Raw genomic sequence first — 20,182 nt, 5'->3', positions numbered from 1 at the left:
CATTGAATTCTCCCATTTCTGGCAGCCCTTGCTGTCTTCTCCCCTTCTCAGCTTTCCCTCAGCCCTCGGGCTCCACCTCTTCCTTTTTCCTTTCTTCTCCCCCCCCCCCCCCCCCCCCCCCTCCATCAGTCTGAAGAAGGGTTTCGGCCCGAAACATTGCCTATTTCCCTCGCTCCATAGATGCTGCTGCACCCGCTGAGTTTCTCCAGCATTTGTGTCTACCATCATATTGCCATGATTTGGTTCAAGGCTATTAAATGCACAGTTAGCAAGGAACATTTGCTCTATAGTATATCTTTATCACTGCGGCTTTAAGATAAATTGGATTTATTTTTTACTGAAATGGAGCAGGGTTATAGCAGACCACAGGACAACTGCTTCACCTCCCTTTTCAGCAATGAATCCCTCCTTCCAAGGAAGGAGCTTGCCCTCCACGACAAATTATTTTCAGCCTAGGAAGTTGGACTTCCTTACAGTCAAGGAAAAATAACCAAGCCATTGCCACAGTACTCAATGAAAGAAGTAAATTCCTTCCATAAAACCAATAATAGAGAGATTTGAAGAGCTATTAGTTATAATGGGAGAAAACTGAATTGACTTTTAGCTCCTGCATAAATGTTATGTAAGTGAGGTTAGCATAATCTCCTTTTTGTAATAGATGTCCCAGGAGCATTTGCATAGTAATGTGTTCACTTTACTCCATTCCATTTTAAACTTGATTCTCTCTCATCATCCAAAGTTACATTAGTTAATCTTTGGTCAAATTAACACAAGGTCAAAATGTTCGGATGTTCCTCAAGATAATTAGCTTACTTCGCTGTATAATAGGTAGTGTCATACATCCAGTAGACATATTGGAACATGGACACAAAATACTGGTGTAACTCAGCAGGTCAGGTGGTATCGCTGGAGAGAAGCAATTGGTGATGTTTCGAGTCGAGACTTCTTCAAACTCAAAATGTAACCTATTCCCTTCTTGAAAAAGGGGAAATACTTATTGTACTTGAGCTCCAAATACAATCACATCCTGGTGACTGTATGTAAAATCCTTATCTCAATTCAAAAACATCTATTTTATGTTCTAGAATCCTTTCCTAATTTTAAATTATAATGAGGAGCATATTGAATGGAATTATCTATTAGAAATATCGATAAGGAGCTGAAACAATATATGTCAGACATTCCAATATGTCTAGGAAGGAACTGCAGATGATGGTTTACACTGAAGATAGACACATAATGCTGGAGTAATTCAACAGGGCAGGTAGTATCTCTGGATGGAAGGAATGAGTAAAGTTTTGGGTTGAGACCCTTCTTCAGACTGTGAGTCAGGGGAGAGGGGGTCATAGGGATATGGAAGGTTAAGGTGTGAAAACGAGATGTCAAAAGGGATGAATGCTCTTAATCCCTTACTCTTACACAAGAAAATTGTAAAATGGATCATTGTTAGCTGAGGGGGAAAGTGTCAACGAGGCATACAATCAGAAACATTTAATCGGGAGGACAATGAAACTAGTTGGAGAACTAGGATGGGGAAGGGTTGGGAAAGCAAGGGTTACTGGAAGTTGGAGAAGTCAATGTTCATACCGCTGGGGTGTAAGCTGCCCAAGCAAAATATGAGGTGCTGTTCCTCCAATTTGTGTTGGGCCTCACCCTGACAGTGGAGGAGGCCCAGGACAGGGACGTCAGTATGGGAATGGCAGGGGTAGTTAGTGTTTGGCAATCGGGAATCACGTAGATTTAGGTGGACTGAGCAGAGGTGTTCAGCGAAACAATCACCAAACCTGTGCTTGGTCACGCCGATATATGGTAGTCCACACCTGGAATAGCGGATACAGTAGATGCGGTTGGAGGAGATGCAAGTGAACCTCTGGCTCACTGAAGGGACTGTCGGGGTCCTTGGACGGAGTTGAGGGAGGAGGTATACGGACAGGTGTTGCATCTCCGCGGTTGCAGGGGATAGTACTTAGGGAGGGGATGGTTCGGGTGGGAAGGGATGAGTTAGCCAGGGAGTTGCGGAGAGAACAGTCTCTGCGGAAAAAAACGGAAAGGAGTGGAGATGGGAAGATGTGGCTCGTGGTGCGATCCTGTTGGAGGTGGCAAAAATGTTGGAGGATTATGTGTTGTATGCGATGGTTGATGGGGTGAAAGGTGAAAGTAATATGTTCAGTTTTGTTCTCTTTAACTTACGGAAGGAATGACATCGAGAGAATGCAGCAACATATGCTGTGGAATCCTTTATCACTACCCATGAAATCTGAGAGGTCCTTGATTTAGCATCAATGGTAGCAAAAATGGTAGAACTTCTAATCATCAGTATTGCATGGGTGTGTCAGCCTAGATTAGATAGCCAAATCATTGTAGTAGGGCTGGAGCACAAAGTTAAATGTGCCACTCACGGAGCTACAGTTGACAGGAAATTGGCCGATTTCCTGTGAAAAACACCATGAAGGCCTCTTCCATATTTCTGTATCTTTTTACAACATAAAAACAGGCCATTTAAATCATCAACTTAAAATAATTTACAGCATAACCCCATTCTCTGCAAATTTTCCCCTATAACATATTCCCCTTGCAATTCTCTAAACCTCCCAAGATTCTTGTACTAAACTTAGGAAATGTTATGGTTGCCCATTAGCCTACCACATATCTGTGGGTGAAAATAGGAGCACCCGGGGAAAATCCATGCAGCCACAGGAAGAATGTTCAGACACAATAACGCCTGAGGTCAGGGTTGAACACAGAACATTGGAGCTGTGAGGCTACATCATTGTGCTTTTGTAATTAACCATTGTCATATTAGAAAGGTTGACCAATTGTTAATGAATAAGTTTGACAAAGAGTCATGAGTGGAATTTCAAATTATTTGTTTTCACTCAGCTGGTGAAAAAAGCAATTTATTTTATTGGATTCAAGTGATCAAATGGTTCTGAATTTTCTTTCATTAAATCGTGAGATTTGTGGGAATTAAATGGCGAGGCTACTCTCCAACCTCCATGCTCCACTCCCCACCTACATCCAGATGGGTATCCCCAATTCACAGAGTCTACTTATAGAACGTGGCACAGACAAAGCAGCAGCTTGTCCATCCTGTTTCCATCTTTAGTGCCACCATCTCTGCCTGGGCCAGGGAAAAGCGTAAAGGTGAGCAAGCTGGCTGGCGGGGGAGGAATGGGAGTTGGGAAAGGAAAAGGCTGGGGGATTTTTAGCTCACTTCTCAATGTGGCCATTTTGGCTAGGAGATAGAGTTGGGAATCAAGAATGAAGATTACATTAACAAGATGGACACAAAATGCTGGAGTACCTCAATGGGTTTAGCAGCATCTCTCGAGAGAAGGAATTAGTGATGTTTCGCGTCAGAACCCTTCTTCAGACTGGAAGCTTTCTTCTCCAGTCTGAAGGTTTCTCACCCAAAACATTACCTATTCCTTTTCTCCAGAGATGCTGCCTGATCTGCTGAGTTACTGCAGCATTTTGTGTAAACCAGCATCTGCAGTTCCTTCCTACACACTGGAAGATTACATCCCTATATATCTCTATCTTAGGCTGTGTGTATTCATGAATAAGATGGTCACCTACATTAGAAAATCTCTAATTTTAGCTGCTCCGTTGATATTGTTGGATTCATACCATATTTTAATTGGAGTCTTCACTAGCTGGTGCTTGCCATTAAAAGCTGGCGATAGGTCTGACCAGTGCACAGGTTGCTTATATTCCTGCATTATCTCTGCGGCTTTTCCTGGCTCTGAAAGGATGTGTCGTGACTCCCCTGCTCTATAACTTCATTCCACGCATACAGATTTATTTGAGTTCTTCTCACCATCCTTCACCGAGATGTCTGCAACTATTTCTGTCTGGCACTAACAGCACCTGACATCCCAGCTAATTTGACAACTGCTCGCCATTCTTGACATAATTCCCACTGGCTCTAGATGGGAAACAGTTGCTGCATGAATGAATGAATGAATGAATGAATGAATGAATGAATGAATGAATGAATGAATACTTTATTGTCACAGTGAAATTCTTTGTTTGTCTACCCAAGGTAAGCAAATAGTCACCACATAAGGGTGCTGACAAAGTTATGAAGTGTACACAGTATTCACGCCAGGTCCCCCTTGGTTCTCCCCCACCCCCACCCCCCCTCCTCTCCCTCATGGTCTTCCCCCCACCCCGGGTCCTCCATTGTTCCTTCCCTCGGCAGCGACGTCCTCACTCCACGTTGTCCGTCCTCGTCTGTCGGTTGATGCCCTCCACACCGACCTCTCTAGTATAGCTGCCGGGTCCTCTCCGGATGCCTACGTAGCCCCAACACAGGCCCCAGCCGTGGGCTCCGTCGACTCACGGCGCGAGGGCTCCAGCTTGCGGGGGCTCTGGCTTCATGTAAATGAAGTTCCGGTTTCGCACTCCTCAGGAGGCATGCACTGCTCAGCCCAACATGCACCTTGTGCTAAAATCATGCTCAGAATTCATTTAGATTTTAGTTTAGGTTTAAGCTTATTATTGTCATGTTTACTGAGGCACAGGCGAAAGTTTTGTCATGCATGCTATCCAATCAGACCAGATTAGTTTATACACCTGACTAAAAAGTTTAGAGGTTAGTAAGGGTGTCAGGGGTTATGGGGCAAAAGCAGGAGAATGGAGTTGAGAGGGAAAGGTAGACCAGCCATGATTGAATGGCGAAGCAGACTTGATGGGCTGAATGGCCTAATTCTTCTCCTAGAACATATGAGCATGAATTTATGAGATATGGCATAGAAACATGCTCTTTGGCCCACCAAGGTCATGCCAACCAGCGATTCCCAGGGCGAACCTATAGTCAGGGTCGAACCAGGGTCGATCTGTTGCAAGGCTGCAACTCTATTGTTGTGCACCGGTGCCGCCCACTGCGCCACTGTACCACGCTTCTTAAAAACACCGCCAGATAATCCATCAAATAATATTATGCATAAATACAATCAAGTCAAACATAGGTCTAATAGGCAGAGCAAATGGGAAGATACAGATTGTATACATCACATAAGGACACCAGCTCCCACTGCGCCTTGAATATGTTTATCTGAGTAAGGTCAGCAGCTACAGCACAGATATCCCCTGTTTTTCTGATGTAATATGTAATATCAAGGAATACACAGAGAAATTCTCTAAACCAAATTATTTCTAAAAAGATTCATTCGACTTACTCAGTACTCAGAAAAAACTGCAGTAATTGTAGATTGTACATTTGGTGCAGTAATTATACAGGTGTAAAAGAAGGTCATTGTGGGCTTGCAACAGGATCATGTAACAGCAATCCAGCAGTGCCTAATTGTTTCAAATGGTTATCGCTGCCAGCTTTATGAAGGCTCTTTGCTGTAGTGCTCTCAGAGGCACGTTGCACTGGCATGGTTGAGAATTTTGATCATGATGCAGCCGCTGTGTGTATCAGAGGTGACTAGTTGTTACTTGATAATCATAAAGTGACCTTTCCATCTGAAATTAAGTTCAGGCATTTGTTAATCTGGAGATATTAAACGGGGAGCTTGAAAGTTAACATCTACAGCTCTGGTATTTTGGTGATGGTACTGCATCGACTAATCAAATAGCTGGGGAATAGGAGAACCAGGTTGGGTGGAAGCATTCACAGCCCACTGAGATTCAGCTGGCGTGTTATTCCCCGTCGCCAGAAATAAGTGCTTGGAAGCTCTTCTTGCACAAAGTGCATGACAACCTCATGAATTGATCTCATTTCAATGTTAATTTGTGTGAGTGTAAATCTGTACCTGTTAATCATGATTTGCCATCACTCATTCTGGGATTTGAAGTTTGGAGCCAAGTTCTTTAAAGCAGCATGATGATGACAGTGAAGGTGAGAAGGTTCAAGCAGTGAGGGATGTGGTTCCTGGATTCTTCCCCACCCCCTTTCCCTTTTCACTTACAAATAATGGCACAGCTTGTGATGCTCATGCCTGTATCCATTTTCCCTTCTGCCCACCTCAACATGGAAGCATGTAGTTTGTGCTTCAGAAACTGCATTAAAGGTCCTGGGATTCCATCAATGGGTTGGAGTGCCTTGAAGTAACCTCCTCTCTCTCTCTCTCTCCAAATGGACAATGATAGAAGGCTTTGGGCTCATCTATCCTCAGGATGCTTCTGTCCCTTTGAGGTCCTTCACAACCACATTTGTTGCTGTCAAAAAATCCTGCTTGCCTGTGCTGACAAGCCAACCTTTGTCCTGCCTCTCCCCTTTTGCAGCTTTCTTCTCCCCCCCCCCCCCCCCCTTCAATCAGTCTGAAGAAGGGTCACATATTCCTTTTCTCCAGAGATGTTGCGCTGAGTTACTGCAGCATTTTGTGTCTCGCTTCAGTATAAACAAGTATCCGCAGTTCCTTCCAACACACTTCTGTTGCTATCTTGGTGGTTCTGCTACAGCTGAAGCCTGCAGTATTAGTGTTTTTTTAAATAATTTCTTTAGTTACATTTTAACCAAACAATTACTTTTTCCATCGTTTAATCTTCCAGACAAGCATGAATGTAGAGGATAAAAAAGACAATGTGCCAGAGGAGCAGGCAGCATCTCTGGAGGACTGAGATAGGTGTCGTTTCAGGTCTGAAGAATGGTCCCAACCCAAAATAACACCTATCTGTGTCTTACCGGAATATTGCCTGACCCGTTGAGTTACTCCAGCATTGGGTATCTTTTTTTTTGTAAACTAGCTTCTGCTGTCCCTTGTGTCATGGATAGAGGATGCTATATACATGAATTGTGAGCTTCATTTTAATCTCAGTCACTTGTTGAAGATGGTCAGCCTATGAAGCTGAATGTAAAATTACCCTCATCTCTGTTCTGAGATCGAATGGCATTGCAGTAAACCTCTAACAATCTGCTGTCTGGTTGTATGAAAATTCCGATGGTTGGGCATCTGGCTTGCAGGGTGCTGATCCCTGTCTGCACCTCAATATCCTGGAGCTCTGTTATGAAATATATTGTGGCCAGGGTTCCCGCACACCCATCAGCACACTGGGCCCAGGTCGACACACTCCATCAGTATATGATACGGTATGATAACTATTGATATTGATCTGTCAACAGTCATACAATACAAGATACATGAAACATGAAATTAAAGTGACGAGTGGAAAGGATTGGGGATGTGCAAAGATTGGGAAGGGGAAGGGGAGTCAGTCAACCCTACGACAGATGCCGGAAGGGGGAGGAGTTATACAGTTTGGTAGCCCCAGGGAAAAAGGATCTCCTGTGGTGTTCTGTACTGCATCTTGGTGGAACCAGTCTGTTGCTGAAGGTGCTCCTCAGGTTGACCTGTGTGCGTCAGCATACTGGGCCCTGGGTTCCCACACTCCATCAGTACATTGGGCCCAGGATCACCACACTCTCATCAGCACACACAGTCTCCACAGTCTCATCAGCACACACAGTGGGCCTTGGGTTCCTGTGCCCTCCCTAACACCCCAGGCCCGATATTCCCAATCTCCCCTCAGCACATCTGAGCCCAGGGCTTAATGGGCAAAAGGGCTTCCCTTGTTCACTTCAAAAAAGTTAACAACACCACAAATTAACTTTAAATGTAACAGGCTGAAATTCTCTATTCTCCTCCCATAAGCACAGAAATGGTTTTCCTGCTGGTCTGTAACCAAGATTCAGTCGGTCGTGTTGGAAAAACCTCCTGAATTTGAGGCATGGAATGATGGAGGATCTTTGACTAGAATTGTTCATTCTCTTTCTTTTTCCACAGATGTTGCCGGACTTGCTGAGTGTTTTGAGAATGTTCTGTTATTATTCTAGTTTTCCAGCAACCACAGGTTTTGAGTTTCATCTGTTCTTCAGAAATGTTCAATGAATCAAGATTTGGATGACAAACTGCAGGGATTCCAGGTTCTGGTCAGTTTCAATCAGTTCCATGCAGAATTGGGGTATCTAGAACCAGAGGAAATCCTGGGGAAATCCTGCTTGACTAATCTTCTGGAATTTTTTGAGGATGTGACAAGTAAAATGGATGAAGGAGAGCCAGTGAATGTAGTGTATCTGGACTTTCAGAAAGCTTTTGATAAGGTTCCACACAGGAGATTAGTGGACAAAATTAGAGCACATGGTATTGGGGGTAGGGTATTGACATGGATAGAGAATTGGTTGGCAGACAGGAAACAAAGAGTAGAAATAAACGGGTCCCTGTCAGAATGGCAGGCAGTGGCGAGTGGAGTGCCGCAAGGCTTGGTGCTGGGCCCGCAACTATTACATAGAAACATAGAAACATAGAAACATAGAAAATAGGTGCAGGAGTAGGCCATTCGGCCCTTCGAGCCTGCACCGCTATTCAATATGATCATGGCTGATCATCCAACTCAGTATCCTGTACCTGCCTTCTCTCCATACCCCCTGATCCCTTTAGCCACAAGGGCCACATCTAACTCCCTCTTAACTATAGCCAACGAACTGGCCTCAACTACCTTCTGTGGCAGAGAATTCCAGAGATTCACCACTCTCTGTGTGAAAAATGTTTTCATCATCTCGGTCCTAAAAGATTTCCCCCTTATCCTTAAACTGTGACCCCTTGTTCTGGACTTCCCCAACATCGGAAACAATCTTCCTGCATCTAGCTTGTCCAACCCCATATTACTGATTTAGCTGATGGGATTAAAAGTAACACTGTAAATTTGCAGATAGCACAAAGCTGTGTGGCAGTGTGAACTGCAAAGAGGGTGCTGGGAGGTTGCAGGGTGAGTGTAGGCAGATGCATGGCAGATGCAGTATAATGTAGATAAATGTGAAGTTATCCACTTTGGCGGCAAGAACAAGAAGGCAGATTATCATCTGAATGGTGTCAGATTAGGAAAAGGGAAGTGCAACGAGACCTGGGTGTCCTTGTACATCAGTCACTGAAAGTAAACATTCAGGTACAGCAGGCAAAAAAAACTGGAATACCCAATGTGGCTCATTTCTTCTGTATGAATGAAAGGTTTACTGCACTTTAACAACTGCATAAAAATACTAAAATACAAGTCACGATTATAGATCACTACATGGCATGTTGGCCTTCATAACGAGAGGATTTGAGTATAGGAGTAAAGAGGTCCTCTGCAGTTGTACAGGGCCCTAGTGAGACCACATCTGGAGTATTGTGTGCAGTTTTGGTCTCCTAATTTGAGGAAGGACATCCTTGCTATTGAAGCAGTGCAGCGTAGGTTCACGAGATAAACCATCCCCGGGATGGTGGGACTGTCATATGAGGAAAGATTGGAAAGACTGTGCTTGTATTCACTGGAATTTACAGATAAGAGGGGATCTTATAGAAACATATAAAATTATAAAAGGACTGGACAACCTAAATGCAGGAAAATGTTTCCCAATTTTGGGGGAGTCCAGAACCAGGTGACACAGTCTAAGAATAAAGGGGAAGCCATTTAAAACTGAGATAAGAAAAAACTTTTTCACCCAGAGAGTTGTGAATTTGTGTAATTCTCTGCCACAGAAGGCAGTAGAGGCCAATTCACTGGATGCATTTAAAAGATAGACCTCTTGGGGCTAGCGGAATTAAGGGGTATGGGGAGAAGGCAGGCACGGGTTACTGATTGTGGATGATCATCCATGATCACAATGAATGACGGTGCTGGATTGAAGGGTCAAATGGCCGCCTCCTGCACCTATTTTCTATGTTTCTATTTCACTCAGAGGGTGGTGGGTATGTGGAATGAGTGGCCAGGGGAGGTGGATGCGGCAGGCACTATAACAGCATTTAAAATGCACTTGGAAAGGTACATGAATAGGATAGCTTTGGAAGGAAATGGGCCAAAAACAGGCAAATGGGACTAGTTCAGATGAGGCATCTTGGTTGGCATGAATGAGTTGGGCCTAACAACCTGTTTTTGTGCTATATGATTCAATGGCTCTCATTCTGCAAGTCTACTGAATCCATTGAATGCAGATTACATTGCAACAAACTTCTAGAATTATGTTTCTCCATCAAATGAGGCCTCCTGAGCCAAGTGGATTGAAGCCTAACATCCCAATCCCCAGCACTGTGCTGCCAAAGGCCGTTCATTAAATAGACAAGTACAGAAATGTCTCAGAAGTTTATTCTTGCAAGGAGAGCCTGATAATGAATAAAATACGTGCCAGACGACTGACTGCATGCATGAGTGCACATACATACTAATCTGTGAGGAAAAGAATTGACTGAAAGTGGGAATAGTTAATGAAGACGTAGATACATGGCTGGCATTTATGAGCTGGGTTTTTTTTTGGAAGTGCTTTCTGCCATGAATGATAATCTCACCATTGCCCACAGGATAACTGTAGCATTGCAAAGTAGGCTGCATGTTCTATATTCCCATGGTTAAATTGTCACAAATACTCAGAGCATCCAGTCATTTATTTTCTCATGTGGTGCAACACATTAAATGATCCATAGTCAAGATCAGCCAGCAGACCACAGCTCATATAGTATCACCATCAGCTTCCACAAGTATTATAGGAGAGATGACTTGTGCATGCTTCACTTGCTTCAGAAACCCGGTAAGCGATTCTGAATTAACTCAATGCCCAGGTAGTGTCTGAACAGGAGTTGTGTGCACAGTTCTGATCACTATGTTATTATAAAACCATGCAAACACCATACAGAATGTAGCCAAGGGAAGCAAAACTAATTAAAAAACCTACGCTATTCTAAATAAATTCATGAATCCACTGTGCCATATGGACACTGTAGTTAGTTATTGCACCAGTAACCAAAGATATTTAATTGATTCAGAGACTTTGCTCTCAACGCCAGTAAAGCCAAGGAACTGAAGGTCAAGGATCCACAAACCTATCTTTGTACACAAACATGTCTTCATCAACAGGACAGTAGTGGAGAGATTGAGGAGATTTGATATGTCAATGAATACTCTTTTGTACAGCAGAGAGCATATTGACTGGATGCATCAGGGCCTGCTTCTGTAACTTAAACGTGCTGGAACGAAGAGGTCTCTCCCTCTCCCTCCCTCTCCCTCTCCCTCTCCCTCTCCCTCTCCCTCTCCCTCTCCCTCTCCCTCTCCCTCTCCCTCTCCCTCTCCCTCTCCCTCTCCCTCTCCCTCTCCCTCTCCCTCTCCCTCTCCCTCTCCCTCTCCCTCTCCCTCTCCCTCTCCCTCTCCCTCTCCCTCTCCTCTCCCTCTCCCTCTCCCTCTCCTTCTCCTTCTCCTTCTCCTTCTCCCTCTCCCTCCCCCCCTCTCCCTCCACATATATATATATTAATATACAGAAAGGTTTGTATATACATACGCACCTATATATACAGTATATATACACACACACACACATACATGTACAAACCTTTTTGTTGTTTATTATGGTTTTATAGAGTATCATGTTTACATATCTGTTGTGCTTCTGCAAGTAAGAATTTTATTGAATCCCACCATGTTGGCTGGGACAATTCAAGTAGTTAAATAAATCAGTGTCAGGTGACATGGACCACAAAACTGCTGGATATTCATTGATAGCACAGTTTACTTCACAACTGTGAAATCTGACCCATGTGTGATTCCTAACTCAAATGTGGTTGGCTCATAATCTGTTCAGAAGCAAACAGGAATAGATAAATAGATAAAAATGGCTAGCCATGGGACAGTTGAGATATAATTTAGAAATAACCTGTGACTACAAGTGTGAGCAATCTCGTTGAATTAAAATAATAGTTTTATAATGTCGCTGAGAAGACTAGTGAGCCTGAACAGGAATGTTTTAGAAACCAACATCAATTAGCGGGCAACTGGAATGGAATAAATTGACAAGAAACTTAAAAGAAATGTGACAACTACAAATATACAAAATAAAATAAGAACAGCAAAATTAATGTTAGGTCCTTTAAAAGCAGAAGCTAGAAAATTTGAAATGAAAAATAAAGAAATGGCTGGGACAATACATACATTTATGGCATCTCCTTCAATTGTAGCAGACAAATGTAATAGAAAACGAGGAAATCAAAGACATAATGACAGGGTGGAACTTAAAGTTGTTAATGTTAATAAAGAGGGAGAATTGGAAAAATTAAGGATTAAAATCCCCAAATCTGCTGGATCTGACAGCAAACATCCTAATGCTCCAGGGATAGGCTGTGTTTCAAAAGGGTTCCTATTAATGCTCCAAGAATCCCTGAATTTTACATTAGATCAGGAAAATTGGAATATAGCAACTGTACCAGTAATATTTAAGAAAGAAGACAGATAATTGGTAACCTGATTAATTAATAGGGATGTATGTCTAGATTTTGCAGAGAAATGTCAAAATGTTCCTGCATAATCGCTGATATTTCTACAAGTTCCTGTGAGCAATTTTCTGATTTCAACAGAAGCTCAGAAGTTCCAAGGCATGGTCAGCAATTTGCTGCTATTTGTTGGATCATGCGTTAGTGAAAAATCCAGCTCTTGGAACATAGAACATAGAACAGTAAAACACAAACATGTGCCAAACATGATGCCAAGACCATCACTTATCTCCCTTATTATTATTATTCCCTTATTTCAATGCATATCCCTATGGCTATCTAAAAAGTATTTTAAAATTACATTAACACATCTGCTTCAATATCAATGCTTTCCACCCTCTGTGTAAAAACACTAGTCCTGCCCAACTTTGTGGGCATATAGCCACACCACCCTGATAGCATTGTTTTATAGATGACGTGCAGGGTGCCATTGTGAGAGGCTTCAAGATTTCTGTTTTTCTGGATAGTTCCAACTAAATGCAAACTTTACTTGGATATCGGCAACAATGGCATGGTAGGAGGAACATTATATAAACATTATAATATGATCTGACAGAGACAAAATTGTTTTATAGACAATAGGCAATAGGTGCAGGAGTAGGCCATTCAACCCTTCGAGCCAGCACCGCCATTCAATGTGATCATGGCTGATCATCCCCAATCAGTACCCCATTCCTGCCTTCTCCCCATATCCCAATAGACAGGGAAAGGGGACGCTAAAGTGCCCACTTAACTAGCAAGTTAAGAAGGATGAACTTATGGTCGCATCATATCAATAGCATATGAACATGTTTCATACAAAAAGGGGCTCATAAGGAGGTGATGTATTATCATGAATCGATTAGTTAAGGGTTGTTGGTGATAAGTGTCAGATGCATCACTAAGGTGTCTCGACTATTTGTGGTCCAAATTAATAACAAGAGAAAGATCAGTGTGTACCATTTCCATGTTGGCTGATATTACTGAGCTACGTGGGAAAGTAAACACTGAACAGGACTCTAAATATCTACAAAAGGGTATAACAAGGAGGAAAGTAGCAGATGGAGACAAATTTCAGTGAAGCTGAAGTATTTCACTTTGATGAAATTAAGAAAAAGGCAGAATACATTTTAAATGGTGAGAAACTAATTAATCGGTTTATAGTGGGACCTTTGGTATGTTGTTTCAGAAAATATAGAATGTTAATGCGGATACGGCAGTTAAGTTGGAAGACAAATGGAGCATGGACATTTATTGCAAGATGATTACTGTGCTAGGATAAAGAAGTCTTATTTCAATTATGCTGTGCTTTGCTGAGATCATAATTCAAGTATTTATTCCTGTTTTGATGTCTATACCTAACCATGGGTATTCCCTGCAAGAAATATAATATAGATTTACAATACTGCAATGTTGAGGGATCGTTCTAATTGAGGAAAGATTTACAAGATTGCCTTCAATTCATAAAAAATAAAGGATGATCTCCATGAAAACATTTGATTCTGAGATGAATTAGTAGGGTAGGAATTGAAGGTCATTTAGAAAGTTTAAGATCCGAGGTCAAAGTCTCAGGATAAAAGTCAGACATTTAGGAATGAATAGAAGGGAAACTTCTTCACTCAAATTATAACTCTTTTGGATACAGATATCTTTGAAGGATTGGATTATACTCAAAACTAAGATCAATATTTTTACAGCAGGACAGTGAAGGGAGGGAAAAGCGGGACAGGATGAAGAAACAAATGAAGTAAAGGATCAGTTAACGGAATGTTTAACGTCATAACAAGGGCAATATAGAAGTAAAAAAACACTTCAGGCACCTCTGCCATTCATTTCATTTTCTTTGCTAAATTTGGGAATAGGGAGATCTCAAAACCATGCATTCAAAAGTCTTCACTTGCAAGTTGTCATTTACTTAAGCTACACAGGTAAATGATAGTGGCAATGACATTCTCCCATTCCTATTTTGGTTTATCGCTAAATAAAGAATTTGTGGTATAAGTTCTTGCAGTTTTATTAAATTTACAGCATGAATTCAGTCAAAACATAATGGGCGATTCAGAGAGCATCTAATTAATAGTTCATTGCTCACCCTAGATCAAAAGCCTGTGGGCCGTTCTAAACAAGTGCTTGCCTCTCACAACATGGCTGGTGATGTGGTAGTGTGTATCTTTGTGCAAGTGCTGTGACAGAACAGATTAAGCTTCTTGTCAGCAGCACAATGTATTGCTGCAGTGGGTGAAAGACACTGAGGCTAAAGGAGTAGAAAAGCAGCAGAGCATCGAGGAAATATTCAACAAACTTTAAAGATAGCTACAGAAATGGTGCAGTGTATAGAATATTGCACCATGATACACATATTCACCTCAATGCCATCCACATCCGCTGAGGATAAAAAGCTGCATGCTGCTATCACAAAGCTGTAGATTTGGGGCACACAATGATAGGAAACAAACCATTTAACTATTCTAATCTTCTAATGTTTGGAAATAGTTACCTTCATTTTATGATTATTACACAAATAACAAAGGGCAGTAATAATGCTAAGAATAAGTAAGGGCATATCAAGCTATACAAGTACAAATGGAAAGAGTACCAATGCAGTGATGTGTTTTATTTAGGTTACAATGTTGATAGAGCATTAGCAATCAGATACTGAGGTGCAAATCCAGAGGTACAAAAAGGCCTCTGGATTATTGTACAAAATAAAATAGTACAGCAGCCTCACAGCACCAGACACTTGTGTTCGATTTTGACCTTCGGTGCTATCGATGTGGAGTTTGCATGTTTCCCCTGTGATTGCATGGGTTTCCTCCGTAAAGACTTCCCAAAGACGTACAGGTTTGTAGGTTAATTGCTTCTGTAAATTTCCCCTAAGTTGTAGGAAGGGGATGCAAAAGTGGGATAAGGTAGAACTAGTGTGAATGGATGGTCATGGTCAGTGTGGACTTGGTGGGGGGAAGGGTCTGTTACCTTTCTGTATCTCTATACGAGAAAGCAAAACAAAACTAAATATACGTATTCACACACCCTGGTGGTATACTTGCAGTATACCTTCATCTTTCTCTTTCATTTACTGCTACTCCTCCTCTTTGAAATTTCTGAATGGACTATTGGTACAACAAACACCAGAACATCTCTTACTAGGAAGTATATACTGCAGTGTGATTCCCTTGGGATTACTGTTCGGCCTATGCCTTTTCTTGTTATGTATGAATTATAATAGCAATTAACATAAACACTTGCTACAAGAACTAGAACAAAAACATAGATAAGAAAATTGAGGCAAAGCATGGCAACATTATTAATGACAAACAAGATAGTAACAGACTTCCGAAGGCCACAGACAAACTAGTGATAAGACAGACAAATGACTGATACAATTTAATGCAAAAAAAGTGCACAGTGTAACTGTGGAGAGAGACATCACAGAGTGGTAGTACAGTCCAAATGGTACTATTTTGTGAACCGAAGAAATGATGCTCAAGCAGGGAGATCTGGAAGTCCTGTTTACAACTCTTTCAAGAGCAGCTTTCAAGAGCAGGAGAGGAGAAAAGTGGCTCTAATTGGACAATGCTTTCAAAACAGGTAACACTGGTACAATGCTCAGAATGACCTGCTGCATTATTCTACGATTCAATTTTTTCAAAGGTTCTTTATGAATAAAATACTTTCATTAGTTTGCTGTCCAGTTCTTACTGGGACATGATAGATTTTGACATATAAGGGCTTTGAGTTTCCTATTGGTAAATAATGATAGCAAGATCATTGTAATATGCTGCTTTAGTTATTTTGTATGTTTTCTTATACTGCTTCTTATTTATGATGTACTATCTGTTTGTTTAGTGCAAACAAAGTAGATGAGGAAGATTATGAGGACACAATGTTAAATAGAACGTGGGTCCTGGCACCAAGAATCCATGAGAGTGATGTGACCAATATTCTGAATAACTTACTGAAAGGATATGACAACAAACTTAGACCAGATATTGGAGGTAAGTTTTTTTTACACAATTGATTGTATTTTTCACAAACTAATAAAGGTAATGTATTAGTTGCCGGACAGTGGGTGGCACAATGGCGCCACATTAGAGTTGCTGCCTGACAATGCCAGTGGCCTGGGTTCGATTCTGACTCAGATGCTGACTGTACAGAGTTTGTACGTACTCTCTGAGACTGTAGGATTTCACTGAGTGCTTAGGTTTCCTCCCAGATTCCAAAGACATGCAGTTTTGTAGGTTAATTGGTTTCTGTCCCAAGTATATAGGATAGAACTAGTGTGTGGGTGAGCACTGGTGTGGACTTCCATGCTGTCTTTAAACTAAACTAAACTAATTTGTCAGTGCACATAATTTATTTGGGAGTTCGATAGAGCATCAACTTTAAAATAAATTTAAAAATGTAAATTTATTAATTTGAATAACATTGTTTTTTTATTTTGGAAAGACAAAGGATTAAAGTGAAGGCGGAGCAAAACATTCTATACAAAAACAAAATTTGTTGACAATTTAATTGAAAGGAACAACATGGAAGCAGGCCCTTCGGCCCACCCAGTCCACACCGATCATTGATCACCTGTTCACACTAGTTCTGTTATCTGACTGTTGCATCCACACCCTACACACCAGGCATAATTTATAGAGACCAATTAACCTACAAACCTGCACGTCTGTATGATATGGGAGGAAACTACAGCTTCCTGAGGAATCACATCTGGTCACAGGGAGAGCAAGCAAACTCCACGCAGACAGCACCTGAGATCAGGATCGAACCTGGGTCTCTGGTGCTGTGAGGCAGTGGTTCTATCAGCTGCACCACCGTGCTGCCCCATATTTTTTTTCAAATTATGAAGTGAATAGAAAAATATTGGAAATAGTTCACACACTGGGCAGAGCCTGAAATAGAGAAACTAAATTTTAAGTTTGAGGAAAGTAATAACAATTATTAGAAACGGAAGTATTGAATGGAACTGAAAGTAACTACATCCCTGGGACCTGATGATCAATGTTCTCAAGCAGATAAGCTCATATCTTTCCATATTGTACAGCAATAAAAATGATTGAAAACTTAATGATCACCAAGTTTTTAAGAAAGAGCCCATGGAGATAAATGATGTGCTGATTGTAGTATTCCAGGATTGCACTAATTTTAGGAAGAGGGAAGGGAAAAATGGAGAACTGCTGATCAGTTAATGACGCCAGTAACAAGGGAAATACTGGAACCATTTTAGAAAGTGGTAAGAGGGGATTTAGAAAATAATAATGGGATTCAACAGAGTGAATATGGACTTATGAAATGAATGTCATGTTTGACGAATCCATTAGTTTTTTTTAAAGTTAATTAGCAGAATAGATAATGAGGAGTCAGTGGGTGTGATATACTTGGCATTCAGGAGATCTTTGATAAGGTGCTTCAAAGGAAGTGATTAAATAAATTAGAGCATAATATATGCAATATATTGGCAGGGTCTGAGGACTGATTAAAGATTTTAAAAAAACAGTTGAAATTAATGGGTCATTTTCGGTAGGAGAGGGCATAACTAATGAGGTGCCTCAACACAATTTATTTCAACGATTTGCTTGAGGGACTATATGCTATATATACAAGATGGGTGTCATTGAGGGTTGCTAAGAAGATGCAGAGAGGCGTTAGGTGATATAAATAGACTAGGCGAATGGGTAAGGACATTGTGGCCAATGCTATATAGTGTGGAAAAATGTGAGGTTATCCGCTTAAGTTGGAAAAAATATAACTGAGGAGTGCTTTTTTTCAAATGATGAAGGATTGAAAGGGGCTGGTGTCCATAAACGTGTGTTCTAGTATATGAATCAGAGAAAGTTAAATTGCAGGTACAGCAAGCATTTGTAAGGCAAACAACATGTTGGACACAAAGTCCTGGAGTAACTCAGCAGGTCAGGCAGCATCTCTGGAGAACATGGGTAGGTGAAGTTTTGGGTCAGGATCTATCCATGTTTGGAAGGATCTCGACCTGAAATATCACCTACCATGTTCTTGGTTTATTTATTTTTTTTAAATCAGTTTAGTTTACTAGGCTTCTGTTGTGTGCTAACCAGTCAACGGAAAGACTATACATCATTTCAATTGAGCCATCCACAGTGTAGAGATACATGATAAAGGGAATTTACTAAGTCCAGTAAAGTCTGATTAAAGATAGTCTGAAGGGTCTCCAGTGATGTAGAAAATAGCTTTGGACCACACTCTAGTTCACCATAGATGCTGCCTAACCTGCTGAGTTACTCCAGCACTTTCTGTGTTAAACAGAATCTGCAATTCATTGTTTCTACAATCAACATGTTGGACTTTATTTCAAGAGGATTTAACTACAGGATTACAGTACAATAGGTAGGAGTGCTTCCCAAACTATCAGATAATGTTTTTCCTTGAAAGTCCTCCTTCCCTCGTCCTTCACCAACATAGCCCTTTTCTGACTGCAAGTATGAGGGAGGATCCCCACCAGAAACGTCACCTACCCATTTTCTCCAGAGATGTTGCCTGACCCGCTGAGTTACTCCAACATTTTGCATCTGTCGTTGGCCATTTTATTTTCTGTCTGACAGGGATTGTCCCCCTTGGACCTCTTCCCACTGGCTTTTCTGCCCAGCAAAGGCTAACTGCTGCTACAGTTGCAGCCAAAGGAAGTGAATCAAGAACCAACCCTTATTGATGTTGACGGTTCCTTTGAACAGCACATAGATTTTACTGATATAGGTTTTACTGTTTGCAAGCTATTTATTTTTGCTGTTTTTCTCTCCCTATCTGTCTCTACAATCCCCCATTTGCTGCCACATCCCAACTCCACGTCCCTTCCCCCATCTGTTCACTCATCACCTTCTTCCTCGTCTATTCTGATCTATCACCTGCCTGATCCTGCCACACCTCACCCTCCCGCCCCTTTATCCTGACTATTTCCCATTTACACTCTCAGTCCCTCGCAGGGTCTTGGCCTAAATGTCCACCATCCCTCTCCCTCGATAGATACTACCTGACCCACTGAGCTCCTCCAACAATTTGTTTCTTGCTCCATACTACAGCATCTGCAGTCTCTTGTGTCTCCAAACTCTCAACCAAGACAGGGCCTGGTACAATAGAGCATCAAAACCCACACTATCTAATATTCAGTTCATGAACATTTACTTGCGCTTACATACACATTTTTCCCCTATTAAAACAAATTTGTTACACTCTCGTAGTTTTATTGTTGCCCTCACAGTGGCCCCTGTAGTGCATCTGTAGTTGACACTTTCTTCCCAAGCTAGCATCTGGTTTAGCTGTTGATTCCTGCAGCACAATAGGCTTATCCCCTTGCTGCCAGACACCCAGATAATCAGCATTTAGAACCTATTATTCTCAGAGAATGCCTTCGTTTTTTTTTTAACATGTTTGAATGTAGTTTCTTTGTTGTTGTGGAATAATTGAGCCATTCAACATAGAAATAGGCCCTTTGGCCCAACAAAACCATGTTGATCAGTGATCATCCCTAAATACGAATCCCGTATTTGTCCATAGCCTTCAATGTTGTGATTTTTCAAATGCCATGACTCAGCCTTTACCATTGATTACTAGTCTCTGCTGCCTCTACAACTGGCTCAGATTCTGCTCCAGACTCTGTTCACCCACCATCTCTTCTGGTTCCTGCTTATGGGGATAAATCACTGACAGTACTGGATTAAGATATTTTGTTATATTTAATATCCCTTTGATCTTTTTTACTTTCTGCTTTCTGCTTGAATAGGATGTTGTCTACATGTTGTACCATTAGTAGACTTATTGGGTCTTCTGCATGTTCAGCTCCACCATTGGTAACAATATCACCTTCCTTTTCTTGGATGTCTCTGGTCTGTTTCCTCCCTTGGGACCTAGACAATATCGTTTGTCTCCTCCTCCAGGAGCATTTTCACTAGTTCCAAAACACAGTGGAAGGATCCAACCCACAGTTTCTCTCA

At 41.5% G+C, this 20,182-nt stretch overlaps 1 protein-coding gene across 1 annotated transcript in view; it reads left to right on the top strand.

Moving 5' to 3' along the window:
- Positions 1–20,182, top strand: part of gabrg1 (gamma-aminobutyric acid type A receptor subunit gamma1) — a 152,539-nt gene that overhangs the window by 50,050 nt on the left and 82,307 nt on the right. Inside the window, exon 2 of the mRNA XM_033028027.1 lies at positions 16,065–16,213. Within this exon, the coding sequence (XP_032883918.1) occupies positions 16,065–16,213 (149 nt within the window). The remainder of the gene's footprint in view (positions 1–16,064; positions 16,214–20,182) is intronic.

This window comes from Amblyraja radiata, chromosome 1 (assembly GCF_010909765.2).
Source record: "Amblyraja radiata isolate CabotCenter1 chromosome 1, sAmbRad1.1.pri, whole genome shotgun sequence".
NCBI classification, from domain to species: Eukaryota; Metazoa; Chordata; class Chondrichthyes; order Rajiformes; family Rajidae; genus Amblyraja; species Amblyraja radiata.
The sequence above is the reverse complement of the archived record's forward strand: the minus strand, read 5'-3'. Positions and strand labels throughout refer to the sequence as shown.